Source organism: Sceloporus occidentalis, unplaced genomic scaffold (genome assembly GCF_023333645.1).
Source record: "Sceloporus occidentalis isolate IW3139 unplaced genomic scaffold, rSceOcc1.0.p SCAF_4, whole genome shotgun sequence".
Taxonomy (NCBI): Eukaryota; Metazoa; Chordata; class Lepidosauria; order Squamata; family Phrynosomatidae; genus Sceloporus; species Sceloporus occidentalis.
This window is the reverse complement of record NW_028316984.1, coordinates 18,873,741-18,891,466: the sequence shown is the minus strand read 5'-3', so window position 1 is coordinate 18,891,466 and position 17,726 is coordinate 18,873,741. Positions and strand designations below refer to the sequence as shown.

Sequence of the window (17,726 nt, the reverse complement as noted above, 5' to 3'; positions counted from 1 at the left end):
CATGTAGTTAAAGTGGTGAGGAAAAATCAAGAAGCAGAGAGACTGCATGTTGCATTGTGTTAAGGACAGAGTGGATCTGGGATGGGGCTCTTTGATAATCTTAACACGTCTTGGAGCAGGAGATATAGTAAAATTCCAAGTATAATGAAGGACTTTTCTTTCCTCAACCTCCAAAGCTCATCTTTCAGATTTAGCCATCACATCCCAAAATGGCCATTGTCTTACAGGTAGAGCTCAGGGAGAAGGGATGTGGAAGAGTACACAGATCTCTTCTTGTTGCCAGATGCACAGCAATAGAGTATTGCTATTGACAGCCCAATGGCAGTGGCAGTACTTGCTGTAAATCCAGTGATAGGAACAAAGCTGGGCACTCCTCCTTCATCCTGCTTGATAGAGTAGCCCATCCTACTCCAAGGGTCTGTCAAGGGTTAACGCTACAGGTGCATGCCCAGACCCAATTTGGCAACCCTAGTTATAGGACTGCCATTGGCATTGGATTACCATTTTTTCTTCTACAAGAAGCTGCAGGAAATCCTGGGATAGCCCTGCAGTCAGACAAGATATAGAAGCTTGCAATTCTAAACTGCAAGTTGTACGATCTATCCCCAAGTGTTAGCTGTAGGAAAGCCACTGTAGGGGCTGAATTTTATTGAACTGGATAAATAAATAAATAAATAAAACTTATTTTTATCCCACTATTCTATCATAGGACAATCAGAGCAGCTTACAGTATAAAAAACATCCAATACACAATACGATATAGCATAACCCCCCCCCTCAAAAAGAATTAAATATATTACTATTAAAAATCACTCTATTAAAATAAACTGTTTAAACCAATAACTAACAGGTGAGTGGTGGCATAATATAAAATATGCAGCATATATGGGGGGTTCTTTCATGCTGGTTGAAAACTATTCCAGAAAGGCCTGCCGGAAGAGATCCGTCTTGATAGCTTTTTTGAAGCTATCCAGGTTGGTGATTTGACGGATCTCTTCTGGCAAATCATTCCACAATCTGGGAGCAGACGCAGAGAATGTCCTCTGGGAGGTTGCTGCCAGTCTTTTTTGGCTGTAATAAGTTCCTCCCAGAGGACCTGAGGGTGCACAGTGGATTGTATGGAAGTAGGTGATCCTAGGCCATATAGGGGTTTAAAGGAAGGATAGGAAGGAGAACCTGGTGCAAAATCCAACAGGCTTCCTGTTTTTTAAATGATTATTCAAAAGAAGAAATTTCAGAACATCTGAACTCTGCATAGTCGATTTCCACTGTTAAAATGACTTCATTTATGCAACTATTCAAGGCATGGTGTGTGAGCTCTCCCCATTCTCTTTGCGTAGTATCACACTGTAGCCAAAAGCTCAGGGACATTATGAGAAGGAGATGAAGCCAGAGGCATTTTGATTGGCATAAGGCAAGCCCCTGGCTTCAAGGGGGCAGCAGAAGTCACAGTTTGGAAAAGTCACATTTTTGGACAACAGTTCCCAGATGCTAACTTGGGATTTATGGGAACTGTAGTCCACCCCCTTTTCCAGGCTTTGGTGACTGACTGCTTAGGTAGCATATTTTATTCTGACCTGGACATCTAATTTTTTTTAGGTATTATTGGTCAAATGTGATGGCTGTTTTCTTCAGTTAATACACTGTATTAGTGCATATCAGCATTGAAATTCTTAGTGTTTTCTTTCTTAATCATTATTTCTTGCTTTCCTGTTTTACATGTTTCTTACATTGCATCTCTTTCCAAGCACAGCCTGGTTTTTTCCTCCAATGACAAGTGGTTTGTTCTTTGTATTTTGAAGACAAGCTTAGTGCAGTTATTTTTGTAAACTGTGTTTAATGAAATATGCTCCCCTTTATACTCTACTGACTTTGCGGTGGTTTGCAAAATCTGGACAAAGATAGATGGTGACTTTTCTAGATGTCTTTATAAAGGATTGTGAAACATTAGGTGCATGCAAAGTTGCAGAGAGGCCTTGAATAAATGAATATTGAGGAATAGATTAAAATATAAATGATCAGATTGATTTTTAAAAAAATCAAAATCCAAGTGAAAAATGAAATAGGAGAGGCTAAACAATGGTAAAGATGGGAATATTTATTTATTTATTTCATATCCCAGCTAATTATTTAATATCCCCTTTCCATGTGGGACCCAGAGTGGTGTTCAATAGAAGTTAAAATATAGCTAAAACAATATATTATGCAAGTTTTAAAAATTAAGAAAGGAATCTGATTAACGTGTTAAATCAAACAGTTAAAACATGTGGACACAGCTCAGCTCACTGTGGGAACAAATGGAGGTTGTTGTTATTACAGGACAACCTGGAAAGTATCTCTCCCCCACCCCATTTTATAGTAAAGCCTAACTGTAGTTACTTAACTAATGTGTAGGCTGCTTTTCAGGAAAAGGTTACAAAGATGCTTATTGGTAACAATAAAATACTAAATCAGTGAGATATCAATTAACATTGTGAAATCATCAAATTAGTGGTGTCAATAATGAAGCAGCCAGCAAAGAAACAATGATTCCAGATGCTCAAAGAATTAATCTAAACTGAATGCTTTCCCCCCCCCCCCCAACAAAATGATCTTCACTAATCTACAGGAAGCTAGTGGGGAGGGAATTAAAGGAGCCCACAAAACAAGAAGATTCTGGATTCCCACTCTACCATATGCCCCAACAGATGTCAGAGACAAAACTTCATAGAGCTGTTTTTTGGCCTACAACTCCGAGAATCTAACTGACAGTCCAAAAAAGTATTTCAAATTCTAGTGATGACAGGACACAAAGCAGAGCATCCCCAAAAGATCTTAAAAGACTGAGCAGGATCATCTGGAAACAGATGATTCTTGAAATATCCAGGGCCCAAACAGATTTTTGTGTCAAAAGCTGGAAGCAAGGCTCAAATCAGTGCAGAGTACTACAGCATGAGTGCTCTCATGACACTTGGTTGGTGTACCCTGTTAACTTTGTAAACACAAGGACTGAAAATGTTCTGAGAAGTCAGTTTTATTACTGTGGTGTAATTTTATGTTTCCCCAGCAAATGCAAGTCCTGAACCTGGTTGTCAAATTAATATAAATAAGAAGAAGAGAGGGGCATTTTCAGCGGGAAATTTTGGGGTGCAGGTATTTTATCCTTTCCCTGCCAACAAATTCTGCTCTGAAATGGCTGCCATCATTCCCAGGATCCTGATTTGCTGCCAGGCTGAGACAGCTGTATGGAAAAACTGCCCTCAGCAGGGAAGAGGCAGTTCATGTCCCTCTGCCCTACATGAGTGTCAAGAAACAAACATGGGTTTCAAAACCACAGGCTTATCCTCCTGACATAAACTTCCATAATCAGGAATTTTGACTTTTTTCAGTAATTCGTCACAATACAGAACCACCCAATCTGCTAGGGGAGTATAAGCATCCCTGTTACTCTTGTGTTGTCATCATTGGGATAGGAGCAGTGATCATCAGTCTCTTGCTGCATGAGATCCTGGTTGAGCTTAGCTGATAAGAACAAGTTGCCGCTTCCATTGCAAATGATGATTCAAGATGTTGTCTTCTCCTTCACTAGATGGCAAGACCTACCTGCAGTTGCAGAGTAGTGCCAGAAGAGAAGGACAGCATGCCCGCCTTGTCAGCCCTACCATCTTCCTGCCCAGGAGTGCCGTATGCATGATCTTCCGCTATCAGGTCTCCGGTGGGAGCGGGACCATGCTGCAGGTGCGACGGGAAGCATCACATGAGAACAAGGCCTTGTGGATCATCAGGGAGGATCAAGGGGAAGAGTGGAGAGAAGGGCGGATCCTTCTCCCTAGCTATGATATGGAGTATCAGGTGAGCTTGCTGAGAAGGTTGAGAGGTTGAGATTCAAGTTGATTTCAGCTGTACTCCTTTCAAATACATCAACAGACCCTGTTTCATTCATCATTAGAGAACATTGTTGAGCAGGGCTCTTTTCTCCTTCATTGTGTTTTCCATGTTGCTATAGTAACTAAAAGACAGTGTGTTTGTTATTCAGAATTTGCCTATTTTATACATAGGTTTAGGTCTTTGTTCATACTGTTGCCTTTTATATTCCTCTCATTTGTAAATGTGTCCCCCCTCCCATTTTTCCTTTAGATGATTATCAGGTACTCTGTGTCAAGGAGCCACAAAGCCACAAGGGATTAAAAAAAGTGCATCTTGCAACCAGGTAGAGGGTGCAAGAGCAGACCTAAGATTTTTGTTTTTTAAAAAAATCTCTTTCTTTCTTTCTTTCTTTCTTAAACTGTTCTGGGGAAAGAAGGAAGCAATTAGTGCTTCCTTGGTTTGGAAGAAGATGGGTTTGCGCAAAATGAGCTCCCGGTGTGAATTCAGTGCTCTCAGAGCCCTTAAACAACAGCAGAAATCTGTGTATAAATAGATAATTTAGGAAAGAGAACTGAAATGCACATATCTATTATGCCTCTGCACAAGCAGAATTATCTTCAAAATCCAGCACAGAAATTGAGTCCCAGAGAAAGTAAGGATGTAGCTCACATTCAAATCTGTTTTATGCCAGCTGAACCATCATAGCTCCCCCCCTCCCCCAAAGATTTGTTAAAAAATGCAGTTTGGTTTGGCATTTTGAATTTTCTTTGGAGAGGTTCTAGCTTCACTTTTACAAAACTACAGCTCCCTGGCTTTCTTGGGAATAGAGAGTGACTGTTAAAACATTTTTAAGTCTGCAATGTGAATAAGCTGGGTTAGGGAAAATACAAGAATCCCTCTACATGTAGGCAATGTGATACTCATATTTTCATTACTCCATGCCAGAAGATTATAGCCATCCATATGTGTAGATTTTATAACTTTTCAATATATTTGCAGCCTTTTAAATATATGTTCAGTATGCAATACTTTTTTTTTGCTTGGAGCATAGAAGAATCTGCACAAAGGTGGCATCACAACTAGTGTGTGTGCGCGCGCGCACGTGCACACCTGCCTGCCTCCACATCATAGCTTTGAGTATGCTCTCTTGGCCGCATTTCCCCATGGCTTCTCACTTCTCCATATTTTCTTTTCTAGTCCCCATGCTGCTGCTTGTCAGAAAATCTGGTAAAAATGCCAATATCACATTTGGAAAAAAGCACGGAAATTAAACCTGACAAGCACATTTGCATACATTGCACAGAGTTGCATAATTTAGCTAAGGCATGGAGCTCATTTTGTATTTCTTTTGTTTTCATCCAGCATTTGCATTTCCTTGTACCAAAGTGTGGATTGTGTCTCATGTGGTGTTTAAGCAGCCGCACTTCTTCATGGCCACTGAGAATATGTAGAGATCGTCAAGACCTCAGGCGAGACATTCTGGGTCATTTGGCAAGCATTCTGTCCTTGGAGTCCTCACTTGTTTGCCAAAGTCTCTGTGTGAAGTCCCTGAGTGGAGAATGTGTGGGACCAAGTGGCCCTCAACATATTCTGTCTGTCAGGAATAGATCAGCTATTCCTGGGTAACAAAGTCAAACATCCCAGGATGATGAGCATCCCAAAGGGAGGAAGCTGCTCTTCTAGCTTATTTAATCAATGAGTCCTATTTGCTGCCCAGACTAGGAAGGAAACAATCCATAGGACTAGTATTGTGTCCTAGAAGAAAAATGAAAAAACAGGCAAGTGGAGGCTGAAATACAATGAATACAAACAGGTGTTCTCTCACTTTGCCCCCACCAAATTTATATTCAAGGTTCATGCATCTTTGACTGGTTCTTTGATCAAAACCAGTAAGAAAATTTTGAAATCAATTAAAATGTAACTGTCACTTGCAAGTCAAACTGGAAGACGCTGGGAGAGAATCTGAAGGCTGCTGCACAAACAAAGTGTATTTACCCTCCCTTCCTGGCTTCTCTGGTGATGAAGATCAAATAAGCTGTTGTTGGACGTTGTAGAAAATGTTGTGGTTCAGGTGATTTTCTTGACCTACAAATTCCTTTGTCACGTGAAGGCAGCCACAATAAGGACAAATACAACCACCTTTTGCTAAAAGCATACCATACATTTTAACATACTTTCTTTGAAGGGCACAGGGGCGGTTTGGGGATTGTGGAAGTATGACACTCTCTATTCTGTTTATATTCATTCCTAGATTGTGTTTGAGGGAATTATAAGCAAAGGACATTCGGGAGAAATTGCCATCAATGATGTCCGGATAGGCACTGATACCTCCTTGGAGAACTGTATGGGTATGTAAATATGCCTCTCATCTGTATCACTTTGACAGTGGAAAGGAAAAACTTATTTTCATGAAGCAGGCTAGTCATGTTTAAAAGGGACCATCTGTATAAAAGGCTTTATTATGATGCCCCATCTTCCACATAACAGACATTGAGGATGTCAGATGAGCGCATGATGAGACAGGTAGCTGGAGTTAGGCGCATGTTTGTGGCTTGTTCTTCCTGGTACCTTTTTTGACACACAAAAACAATGGCTGTGTTGAAGGTACGAGAAATGGCATCTCTGTGGTGTCTGATGTCTGTGGCAAGACACTTACGCACATATAGATGGGCTGCTGATGCAAGCCTTCTCACTTCATAGTGTAGCCATAACATGGATGCAACTGCAAGTGGCCACTAGCCAGCAGGTGTTTCATGGGGAGCAGTCTTGAGGTGCTCCTTTCCCCCCCCAAAAAAAATGTTCAGTCCCTGTTGTGATAATCCATAACTTCTTACCAAAGCAAAATGGTTCCCAGAATACTTTAGGAGCTCTTTAGCACAGAGGAGATGGACAGTGGCTGTGACCAACATTCCCACTATTTGACATCCCTGCATGAAAGGCATTTACATCCTTTCCAAGCAGTGGAGGAAAATCTTGCATATATAGCCCTAGCATTTTAGGGACAAGGCTAGGCTGGTAGATTTTTCTCCAGAAGTTTAATGTTCTGTGTTTTGAGATTTTTCTCTCTTTTACTCTGAGTATGCACTGCAGTGTGTTGTGTTGTGTGTTGAACTGAGACTCTTGAGACCAGGCTTCAAATCCCTGATCAGCCATATAAATCCACTGGGTGACCTTGAGCAAGTCACACTCTCTCACCCCCAGAGGAAGCCAAAGGCAAACCTCGTCTAAACCAATCTTGCCAAGAAAACCCCCAATATAAGTTTGCCTTAGAGTTGCCATAAGTTGAAAATGACTTGAAGATACACAAACAAGAAGAAAAAGAAGAAGTGATATAGCAACCACTCTTGCAGCAATACACACATCACTGGCTTTCATTGCAACAGAAGGGGGAGGAGACATGGGGCAGTAGAATTGCCTTATAGTAAAAGCCATTGCAATAGAATTGAGCTTATGTGAGAATAATTTCTGTATAGCAGAGGTCAATGGGTCAGAAAACAACCTTGGCAATCTTCTCTTGGTGTTTTTAAGCAAGCAGAATCCCTTGGTCTCCACTGTAGCAAATATCAGGAATGCTTTTACTTTTCTCTTTCCTTGTGGAAAGGCAGGTACTGAAAGAGTAAAGCATGTCTATGTGATGGCAGGGGATGGCCAAAATTCTAGTCCAAAGGTTACTAAGGGAAAATATATGAGAAGAAAAACCAGGCATCAGTTAGTATTATGTGCCTTGCAATAGGACCCTTTTATTAATAAGAAATAATCAGCGGGGAAGTCTTAGAGCATTATTAATAATAACAAAAGAGATTCTTGCTCTGGAATCCATCAGTCTGGGAGCTGGGATGGAAGCCAGATAGGAAACTTTGCTGCAAGCATTGTGAAGTGTTTTGATTTGGAATTTAAAGCCAAAAAAGAAGAAGAAGAAAAAGAAAAAATGTTATATACAAAAATGTTGTTTTTCCTCTGTCATTAGCCTCCCTGTCCATCTGTTACTTTTGTCTGTAGAAGCTGATAAAGAGCTGTAGATTTTATTCAGTTATCTCACTTGTATCCCACCCTTACCTCAGAGATATTGAGGAAGGGATATGACTGGGGCGATCCCCATTTTTATCATCACATCAACTGTGTGATGGAGGTTAGACTGAGAAATGGGGACAAAGTGGCCCAGGGTCTGTCAGGGACATCAACGTTTGAGTGAGGATTTCAGCCTAGGTGTTTCTGAGCAAATCCCAGGACTGCTGTTGAGATTATTATTGTTGTAGTTGCTGCTGCCGCCACCGCTGTTCTTATTGTTAAAATATTTATGTTCTCCACTCTGTCTAAAGGTACAATAAAATCAACCTCACCAGTTTATAACAGTGTAAATAATAAAAGGCTAAAAACATTAAACAATGTCACCAGTGAAAAGAAGGCAGATTAAAATTGGTTAACATAGTCTAAAACAGTGGTTCTCAACCTTCCTAATGCCATGACCCTTTAATACAATTCCTCATGTTGTGATGACCCCCAACTATGAAATTATTTGTGTTTCCCAATAGAAATATGTGTTTTCAGTGGTCTTAGGCAACCCCTGTGAAAGGGTCATTCAACCCCCAAAGGGATCACGACTCACACGTTGTGAACCACTGATCTAAAACAATTTGAAACCATGTACAGATGTAGTAGGTAAAACCAATTGGGCTCCAAAGGTCCAAGTAACAATGTTTTTACTTGACACCAGAATGACAGCCATGTTGGTGTCCTCTGAGCCTTTAATGTTTAGTGTGCCACAGGAGGCTGTCTCTTGCAGCTCAGGTGGAGGAATACTTCAGGCTTGCCAGATCTACTTGGTTTTCTGATAGAAACCTGAGACTTCCCCCACCCCACAGCTGGAGCCTGGTTCGAAAGATGTACACTTGAGCCCAGGAATTTGTTTTCAGTACTTGAACTGATCTCATTCAATACAAATGTCTGCTCCTCTTTTACCTTACACTTTCCCAATTTCAGCAGTATAATGTAGGAGGTGAGTCATGTTGTGGCTGCTGTTGTTAAACAGTTGAAACTCAGAAATGGTTACTTTCACTTCAGATCACCTAGAAACCTACTTACAACTTTCAGTGTATCTTTTGCACGTCTTGCCTATGGATTCAGCTTCAATATGCTCACTGATGTGCTATCAGTGTCTCATAGCAGACACTGGTTTAATACAGAAACAGCATCCATGAAATCAGGTGGAAAGGGGAGATAGAGTTGGGTGTAATCAGCATGCTGGTGACACCACACCCCAAAACTCCAGATAACCTCTCCCTGCAGTTTCATATAGATGCTAAATAACATGAAGGATGGAAAAGAACCCCAAGGGACTCCACAGGCCAATAACCAAGGAGTTGAACAGGAGCCCCCCAACTCCACCCTATGAGTTCGTCCCTCCATGAATAGCAGTGCTCCCAAGTCCCATCTCAGAGAGGAAACCCAGAAGTATATCATAGTCAGTGGTACTGAAAGACACTGAAAGGTCCAGCAGAACCAACACTCCCCCTCTTTGGTGTTGGAAATTGCTTATGGTTTTGGATATTTGTGGTTAAGAAAGTTTAGCACCAGCAGCACCACCAACAACAAGCATATACTCCACAGGTATTTGGTAAAAATCTACAGGATCTGAGCTTCTGGCAAATAATTAGAATACATTGGTAGGTAAAAAGAAACTTACTTTATTGCTACATTTAGATTCAACAAAAATAACTAATCGGTAGAGAAAACTATACTTGGTAGAAGAGTCCCTAGAGCTGACTCTCATGTGTGTAAGTAAGTAAGAAGAAACATCTTTAGTAGCATAACCTGGTTTCTGCTTCCATGCTTGGTGGCAGCAGAGAGAGGAAGAGAACTTTATTGACCCCCAGAAAAGGTCAGAGAGGGTATGGGAAGTGACTTCTTCACAAGCAACACTGACCAAATGTCCATAGGGATGTACAGTGTTCCTACATAGAAGACACACACCTTATCAAGGAAAGAAAACATATATCTACAAAACAAGCATTGATGCTAATACTCCAATATCTAGTTCCTCTCTTACGTCATCTACCAAGGCAACCAGAGTTGTTTCTGTCCCACAGACAGGCCTGAAGCCAATGCTGGTTCCACCAGCATGATGCCTGTTAGTGTGGATTTTAATAGCACAGCAGCATGTCAACATTGAAGGAGCAGTTGGGAATGTGTCCTGCAAATTACTCTTGTTCTGCTGTTGCCAGGAGCCCATGAAACAAGGTTAGCTCCTGTCCCACTCATACCAGGCCAATTGTGACAAGCAGTGGCATCCTTCCCATTGACCTGGCTGGAATTGGTTTACAGCCGACACCAGCCAAATCTAGCAACCCAAAAAGCTGGGACAGAAGACGAGGGCTGCAGTGCTGGTCCTCTTCAGACTGTGTTATATACTCTTTAGCAGTTTATCAAGGTGATGCTCAATAATACCCACTATTTTAGCCATGGCTACTCTAGGAACAGAGCCTGCCATGTTGTTTTTCTGTATTTCTGAATATTCTTTGAACTGTGCTGGCTACCTACCTAGGGGACGTTTAATTTGTTAATGCTTCATATGTTAAAATATTATCTGCCACTGTTTGACAAACAGTTTTAATCTCCCTGTTTCCACAACATAACACCACCCCCTGTGATACTAATAACAGTTCCCCATCATTTGACAATATTTTCGAAGGGGAGAAGCCCCCCTAAAATGAACAGAACAAAAACAATCTCAGTTTGTATAAATGCTTTTGCAGAGATGTTTAAATATAGTCACTGGTGGTTGAGGAGTCAAAAGTACTAGCAAACCCAAGAACACTGGCCTACTTCAGATAAACAGATATGCAGTAAATGTCCATGAAATAGCTCAGTGAGGGCTCTTTTGCATTGCAAAAACAAAGCAGTTTCACACCTCTTTAACTGTCTTTTGCTCCTTTCTGTAGAATCCTTTGATTTGGTGAGGTATTCAGCCTGGTCTGTCAGAGAACCGTGGTGTCTCACCAAACTATAAATCTCAGGATTCTGTAGGACAGAATTATGGAAGTTAAAGTGGTTTCAAGCGGCTTTATTTCTGCAGTATGGATACACTCTAAGAGGACCTATCCTTTAGGTGCACAATGGTCCAGGTTCAATCCTTGGTGTCTCTAGTCAAAGGATCAGGGTGAAAGACCTCTGCCTTAGACCCCAGAGGATGACTTGTCCATCCAAGTATATGATACTGGGCTAAATGAATAACCTAATCTAGGGAAAGACATTTTCCAAGGTCTATTAGCCACAGCTCTTCAGGGTTTCACCCTAGAGCAGGTCAGAAATAATTATGATTGCTGTTGAACATATGCAGAGTGTCTTTCCCTCTCGACTGTATAATTGCAGTGTAACTGGGGGATTATGAGGAGGAAAGCATGTGATCTCCAGGCAAGTGTGGGGTGCAGAAATTCTCACTGTTAGCTGTTAGGTACTTAAAATAGCACCACTATTAGAAATGTTTCAGGACAGTTCTGCACTTCACATAAAAGATGTAAGTGTTGAGGATAGATTAGGGTTTACAGCCATGAACAACAAGGTGTGTTTCCTTTAATACATGTTTATGCACAGCTGGAAAGCTGTTTAACATTCCCCAGTGCATGCACATTTAAAGATGTGAGTACATCAGCCACACTGACATGTTTGCTGCAGAAAAGGCTAGTGTTGCACTTGTATACCCATGACTGTTACATGCTTGGTGTGTAACATAATAGAGCTCCCTGAGGAACAAAATAGATGTGAGAGAAGCACTTTCATGGTTTGATGCTGTGTTGTTGTTGTTGTTGTTGTTTTAATGTAAAAGCAGCTAGGGAGATTTCAGACTGAGGTCATGGCATTGGACTGGTAAGTGAGGCTTGAATTGTTTTCCTTCTGCCAGTTTGTTTCTGATACAAGCTACCCCAACTGGAGTTCCTGTTTTCCAGTGGAAATAGTAGTAGGATTTTGGAAAATGCTGAGCTCAAGTACTGGGCTGTGAAGTGAGGTCTTCTGATGAATCATTCAGTGTATGATATAATAAAAGGGTACTTTCATATCATGTATAAAAAAAAAAACCCACGGCCCTTAGGAATATAAAAGAGGGAGAAGCGACTGAAGTAGCAAGCTTGTGTTTTAAAATTGTAATTTAGAGAAATAATCAAATTCCTTTTCAACTTGAGGAAAGGATGTAATAACTCATAATGCTATCATTTTTCCCTTTTGACAAATCTGTCACCTGCTTTCTGAGACAGGGTGACTGCCATCAAGCCAAGAGACTCCCATGCTCAGGCAAAATACAGAACCTTTTAAAAAATCATGAAAAAAAATTAAAAATCTGAAAGGCTTTTCCTTTTTTCTAAACAGTAAATCAGACTGAACATTACTTTTCTGTTTCATTTATTTGTAACAGATTATTCTTCCTTAAAAAGGGAGAGAGGGCTAGATTTTTTTTAATCTTTCTTCCAAGTTGTGGAAACCTATACAATCTGGGAAGGTGAAGAGAGAATGGCTGAGACTGGAGAAAGTGTAGATGGAAGAAACTTTGGCGTGTTACAGATGCACTGAAGGGGCATACTAGAGTTGAGAAGGGGTGTCCCTTCCGGACGCCCCTCAACCCTAGTACGGACTGAGTCCGTACAAAATGGCGGCTCCCATCCACACGGGGGCTGCCATTTTGACATTGTGGAGCTGCGCGGTTTGGCCACTGCGGTTCCTGGACGCAGCAACCGGCAACGGCGCGAGACCGCCCGTTTTGGGCAGCCTGTAATGCACCTTTGGGTCCCATGTTAGGGGAAAGGGTGGAATATTTAAAAAAATTAATGACTGTAACATATCATGTCACTTTGGCCCTAACTGGGAAATTGGGATGAGTTTTCTCCAGTTTGAATAACTGTATACTTGCTCATCACAGACTGTGTGAAATACATAAGAAAGAAAGGCAAGAGTTTTTATTACCTACAAGTCTATGCATCAGCTGGAGCTGATAGCATACACTCAGGAGTCCGTATGCAGACATGTCTCAACTTGAGTGCATTTTCCCCCTTGACTGTAAAGTCTATCTTTACAGCTCTGCCTCAGTGATGCAGGAAAATCTATACACATTCGTGGAGTTCCTGACATAACACTGTAAGTGGTGTTGATTCCAGTGCCTGAAAAGAAAAGAAAAGGCAAGAAAAACCAGAAATCCTCTGGACTTCAAGCATCTCTGAGACATATTAGCCATTCTGCTGTTAAAAACCTCTTCTTGCTCTTAGAAAGCATTTCCTGGTGTTCCTCATAAATTGGTAATATTGGCTTGAATACTGTTGGTAGTCCTAATAAGAGCAGACCTGTTGAATCCTAAGTGCTCCCTCACCATTTAGCAAATTACTACAATAGTTGGAATTATCAATAGGATTCAAGCCATTATCTCTTTAAAATAATTTAAAATAAAGGAAAAATCTTTTTACCCCCTTCTTTATGGAAATCTTTCAGAAAGACCTGGATCTTACTCTGCTCTCCCCTTCCACTTAGGAACTACTTATGACCACATGTGTCTCCCCTCCAATGTTCTTCTCTTTTTAAAAAACCTAAAGAAACCACTTAGTCTGCAGTATTCAAAGAAGTTGTGGGTGGTGTGGGGGTGTCATTTTAACACTTTCTTGTTTAATGTACACAAAACTTACTGGCACCATTTAACTTATGTCAAGAATAGGCATTGTTGCATATGTTCACCATTGGTCACCAATGGGACAGTGCAACAGCAGATCAAGAGCTAAGAGCATTGCTCACTTCAGCGTCTGACTACAGTGATCCATCACTTCCTAAAGTCTATGTAGTTAAACCCCATCTACCTCCTGGAGATACTATAAAGCATTCATTGGATTGCCAGTGCAACACCCCGACGATGTAAGAGGGTCAAGAGATGGGTGGATTTCTCAGGGCCACACAATAAGCTTTAGATCCAAATACTAGTCAACTGAAATTATACTGACTATGCCAAAAACAAGATATAGGGAATTGTTTCAGTTCCTCATTTGTAAGTTTCACTTAAATTAATTTCATTAAATTCTCTTTGGGAAGAATAAATAAGCATCTTGCCATCATTTTGGACTCACAAATGTCTAGGGAATGACTACTCGGAAACATGCTTCCATGACAGTTATTGTGGAGTGGGGGAGATGCTAAGTCAGTCTGCAATGCTGAGTACATTTGTTAGAGAATAAGGCCTCAGAGCAGCATTACGTTCAAGTAGCCATGCTTAGGATTGCACTGTCAGTTGTTTAGGATTGCACTGTCACCAAATGGGAGCAATAAAATAATCAACTTTCAGTTTGGGACAAGCTAAACAAAGATGTTCTATTGGTTTGCACATGTCTGCATAGTCACCATGGTCTAAGAAATCTTGAAGATCTATAATTTGCTGTTTTGGAGGTAACTAAATTCCAACTCTTTTTTTTCCCTTTACAGAACCTATTGCAGCTTTTCCCGGTGAACACACATATGAAATTTCAGGTAAAAATGCATTTATTCTAGCAGTTTTTGTTACTGCATGAATTAATTTATGATTTTTTAACATTTTTAATTTTTTTTTAAATGTGAATGTGTGTGCAAAGAAAAAAGAAAAAGACTAACACATGACTGCTGCTACGCAAGCTGTTTAAATTTGCAATATGCCTTTAACATCAGCAGGGGGCACTAGACAAGATGTGGTCCCTGGATGAGAGGGTTAAAAACATAGTGCAGTCCCTTGTAAATTAAAAAAGAAAAAGGTTTTGAAAAATAACCTTTCCTGAAATAGTTTTCAGCTGCTTGAAAATTTCTTTTAAAACTGTTCAAGTTTCTGTGTTAATCAAGTAATCAAAATAGCTGTGCCTACAGAGTAGGAGCTAATTTTTCAGTAGTGTCAAAGGAAGCAACAAGTATTTTCAACAATTTTCTTCTTGCAACAAGAAAGTATTTGAAAACTCTGCAATTCAGGGCGTGTTCTGTGCAAAACTCACACATGGGGTTTTGTGGTGCAGAAAGCAGCATTTTCTAAGCAGGAAATAGCATTTTCTGTGCTGTTTCCTGTGCAGAAAATGTTATAACGTGGAAATTGCTTCTTTGTGTGTGTCTGTGTGCGCCCACATGCATAAGGCAGCATTTCTGCACAAGAAACAGAAAAGGCTGTCTTCCACATAAAAAGCCTATGTGCAAATTTGGCGCAGAATAAGCCCTGAGTTGTGAAGCTTCTCTTAAGTTTAGGATTCTCCACCTAAGGGTTTCATAATATGAGAAACACATTCTCTGACAATTTTCCAAACTTTTTTGAATATTCGTTCCATCCCTATTATAGAGGCCAACCTATCCTCACCTGTAGGATGCCCTATGCACTGTAACGTTCTGTGGGGGTTGAACAAATTGACTTGGCAAGCACAGACATCATATCAACCTGGGTTTCATCCTTCTGCTTTGTATGAGAAGCTTAACACACATGCATACATACACACACATATATGGGTTGCTCTAATGCCTCTACTGGCTGTTTGAGAGGCAAAATTTCAAGCGGTGCATTTTCTCCCACCCTCTTATGTCTCCACATTGAGAAATGCTTCATGCATTGTATTTCTGCCTGTGATGCAGATGTTGAAGGCACCAGTATTCTGCAAAAAGGTAGCCATCTATTCAGAGTTCACAGACTGCCTTTGGTTATTCTGCAGTTCGTCAACTATGTAGCTTCAATCAAGGGATGAGGTGGTCCTACCAGATATTCTTGGACTGCGTTCCTCAGCATTCTTCACTGTGGCTATAGTGGTTAGGGCTGTTGGGAATTGAAGTCCAATCACACTTGGTTTCCCATCCCTGCTTTATCAGGTGAGGAGTGGCCATCTTGTTTTTATTTAAATCAGAAGAGCTAGAGCAAAGCTCTTGGTTTCCTGACCACACCTCTCATTTCATTGTGGCTTAGAGCCCAGTCAAAAGTCTTTTATAATTAGTGGCTCAAAAAAATAATAATAGAATATTACTGTAAAGCTACCCCCAGACCTAGTAGGATTTAGGCCAACTAATAATAGAGATAAATAAGGATGCAGATGAACTCCTCTGCCTTTGCACTGCCTAGGGAGGAGCAGTGAAGCTTTGAGATGTAAGATTGGGGGAATAATGGCAGCCATGGAGAAGCTTAACCCAAAAATCAGGCGCAAATTAGAAGTGCAGTGAGGTGGGAATGATGAATATTTCTTGTGGAGTTCTTTTCCTTTTCAACCCACAAATGCCAAAGCAAGGGCTGTGCCAGGACTTTTTGGAGAGGGACCACGATGGGGAGGAGGGACTGAAAAAATGCAGGAACGACTGTCACCCTGAATTTGAAGGTTGACATTTAGTAAAAGAGAAGCAGGGTGAAATGGTGCATTTAATAGCTTAATGCTGGCCTGAAGAAAAGAAAATGGGATGCCTCGAGTTGATAAAACCTGTAGAGGGAAACAAAAGAGGAGAGGAATTCAGAGAGAGAGAGAGACTGTCCTCATTAAACTTGTTTCTGAGTCACTGGAGATGCTCTGGGGTGGGGAGAAGAGCCAGGCAGCTCCTTTCTATCTAGAGTGATTTTTAATTTTGTTACATTGTGTAATGCTTTCTGCCTTTCACCTGTGGGATGGAAAACCTCAGTGCAGCAAAAAGCAGGAAGCATCAGTTTCCTAAAGCTTTCTGCTTATATTAAATCATTCTCTTTCTATTTATTAGTGGATAGGCTGAGTTTCCTCGAGCCATCTCTCAAGCTTTTGCTGACATATGGCAGAAACTGCTGGCTTTAACTTCCACAAGAGATGAATTTTCAGATGGGAAAAGTTGGTGTCTCTGTGAAAAATAGTTAGCAAAAGTCCTCTGGCGTTAAAACGGAAAGGCGTGGAGATAATCCATTGTAGTTAAGGGTGAAAGGTACACTGATATCTATAAAATTATGCTTCGCCCTGAAGTTAAACGGCTGAAGTTGTGTAGCAATTTAACCGTGCTTCTTTTAATCACATTGGTTATTTTTCTGACTGAAAAGGAGCCTAAAAGTTCAATCCTATGTTTTTCTACATTGAAACAAGCGTCACCAACTGCTGCTGATATTTCAGAGATGCAGCATGGGCATTATAAATATACATATAGAACTTTTTTATCTTCATTGATTAATGGCAAATAGCTAAGCTGTCTTGTGTTGTGATAGTTGCACTGAACATGCGCATAATAGTACAGTTGCACTTGAAATCCGGCTGTACAGATCCCCCTTCTCGAGCCCTTTCTATATTTGCTGTGTTTATGCTAAAGGTGGAACTCTTTCTGCATTTGCTGCCTCTCTTTCCACTGCCTTTATGTATCTCAGAGCCCATTCACACTACAGAATTATTGTTTCACTTTAAACTGCCATGGTTCCATCCTATGGAATCCTGGGATTTGTAGTTTGATGAAGCTCTAGAATGCTAGCAGTTACAGTAGAATCATAGCACTATAAATCTGTAGTGTGAATCAGTGTGGAAATCAAAGACACATCAAAGGGAAGATTAAGAATCTCACTGCCCATATTAAGCAGAGTTGTTGGGATTATTGGTAGATGCTACTAAAATTTGTATTCGTAAGTGTTTGGCAGGTTTTTTCCTTTGTTTTTTTCAGCAAGGATTCTCAGATGTGGCAAGGAACTGATCCAGATAGCAGCACTGTTGATCATGAATGCCCTGGTCATTTAGTATGATCATGGTAGAGGCAATGCATTGACTGCTTCTTGCACTGAAGCATCAAGAAGGCAGTAGCTGCACTGGTGCATGCATTGCTCCTGTCCTAGGTACATTTGTCAGGGATATAGCTTTGTGCAGAGGTATTGATAAACAGTAGAATTCTGCTTCAGCCATACCCCTTGCCTTCTTTCCCCACAAGCTGGGGAA

At 40.8% G+C, this 17,726-nt stretch overlaps 1 protein-coding gene across 2 annotated transcripts in view; it reads left to right on the top strand.

Moving 5' to 3' along the window:
- Positions 1 to 17,726, top strand: part of NRP2 (neuropilin 2) — a 229,475-nt gene that overhangs the window by 171,043 nt on the left and 40,706 nt on the right. For both annotated transcript variants that reach the window (XM_089519341.1, XM_089519342.1), the window contains exons 13-15: positions 3,569 to 3,831; positions 6,098 to 6,194; positions 14,293 to 14,337. In XM_089519341.1, coding sequence (XP_089375467.1) covers positions 3,569 to 3,831; positions 6,098 to 6,194; positions 14,293 to 14,337 — 405 coding nt within the window. The remainder of the gene's footprint in view (positions 1 to 3,568; positions 3,832 to 6,097; positions 6,195 to 14,292; positions 14,338 to 17,726) is intronic.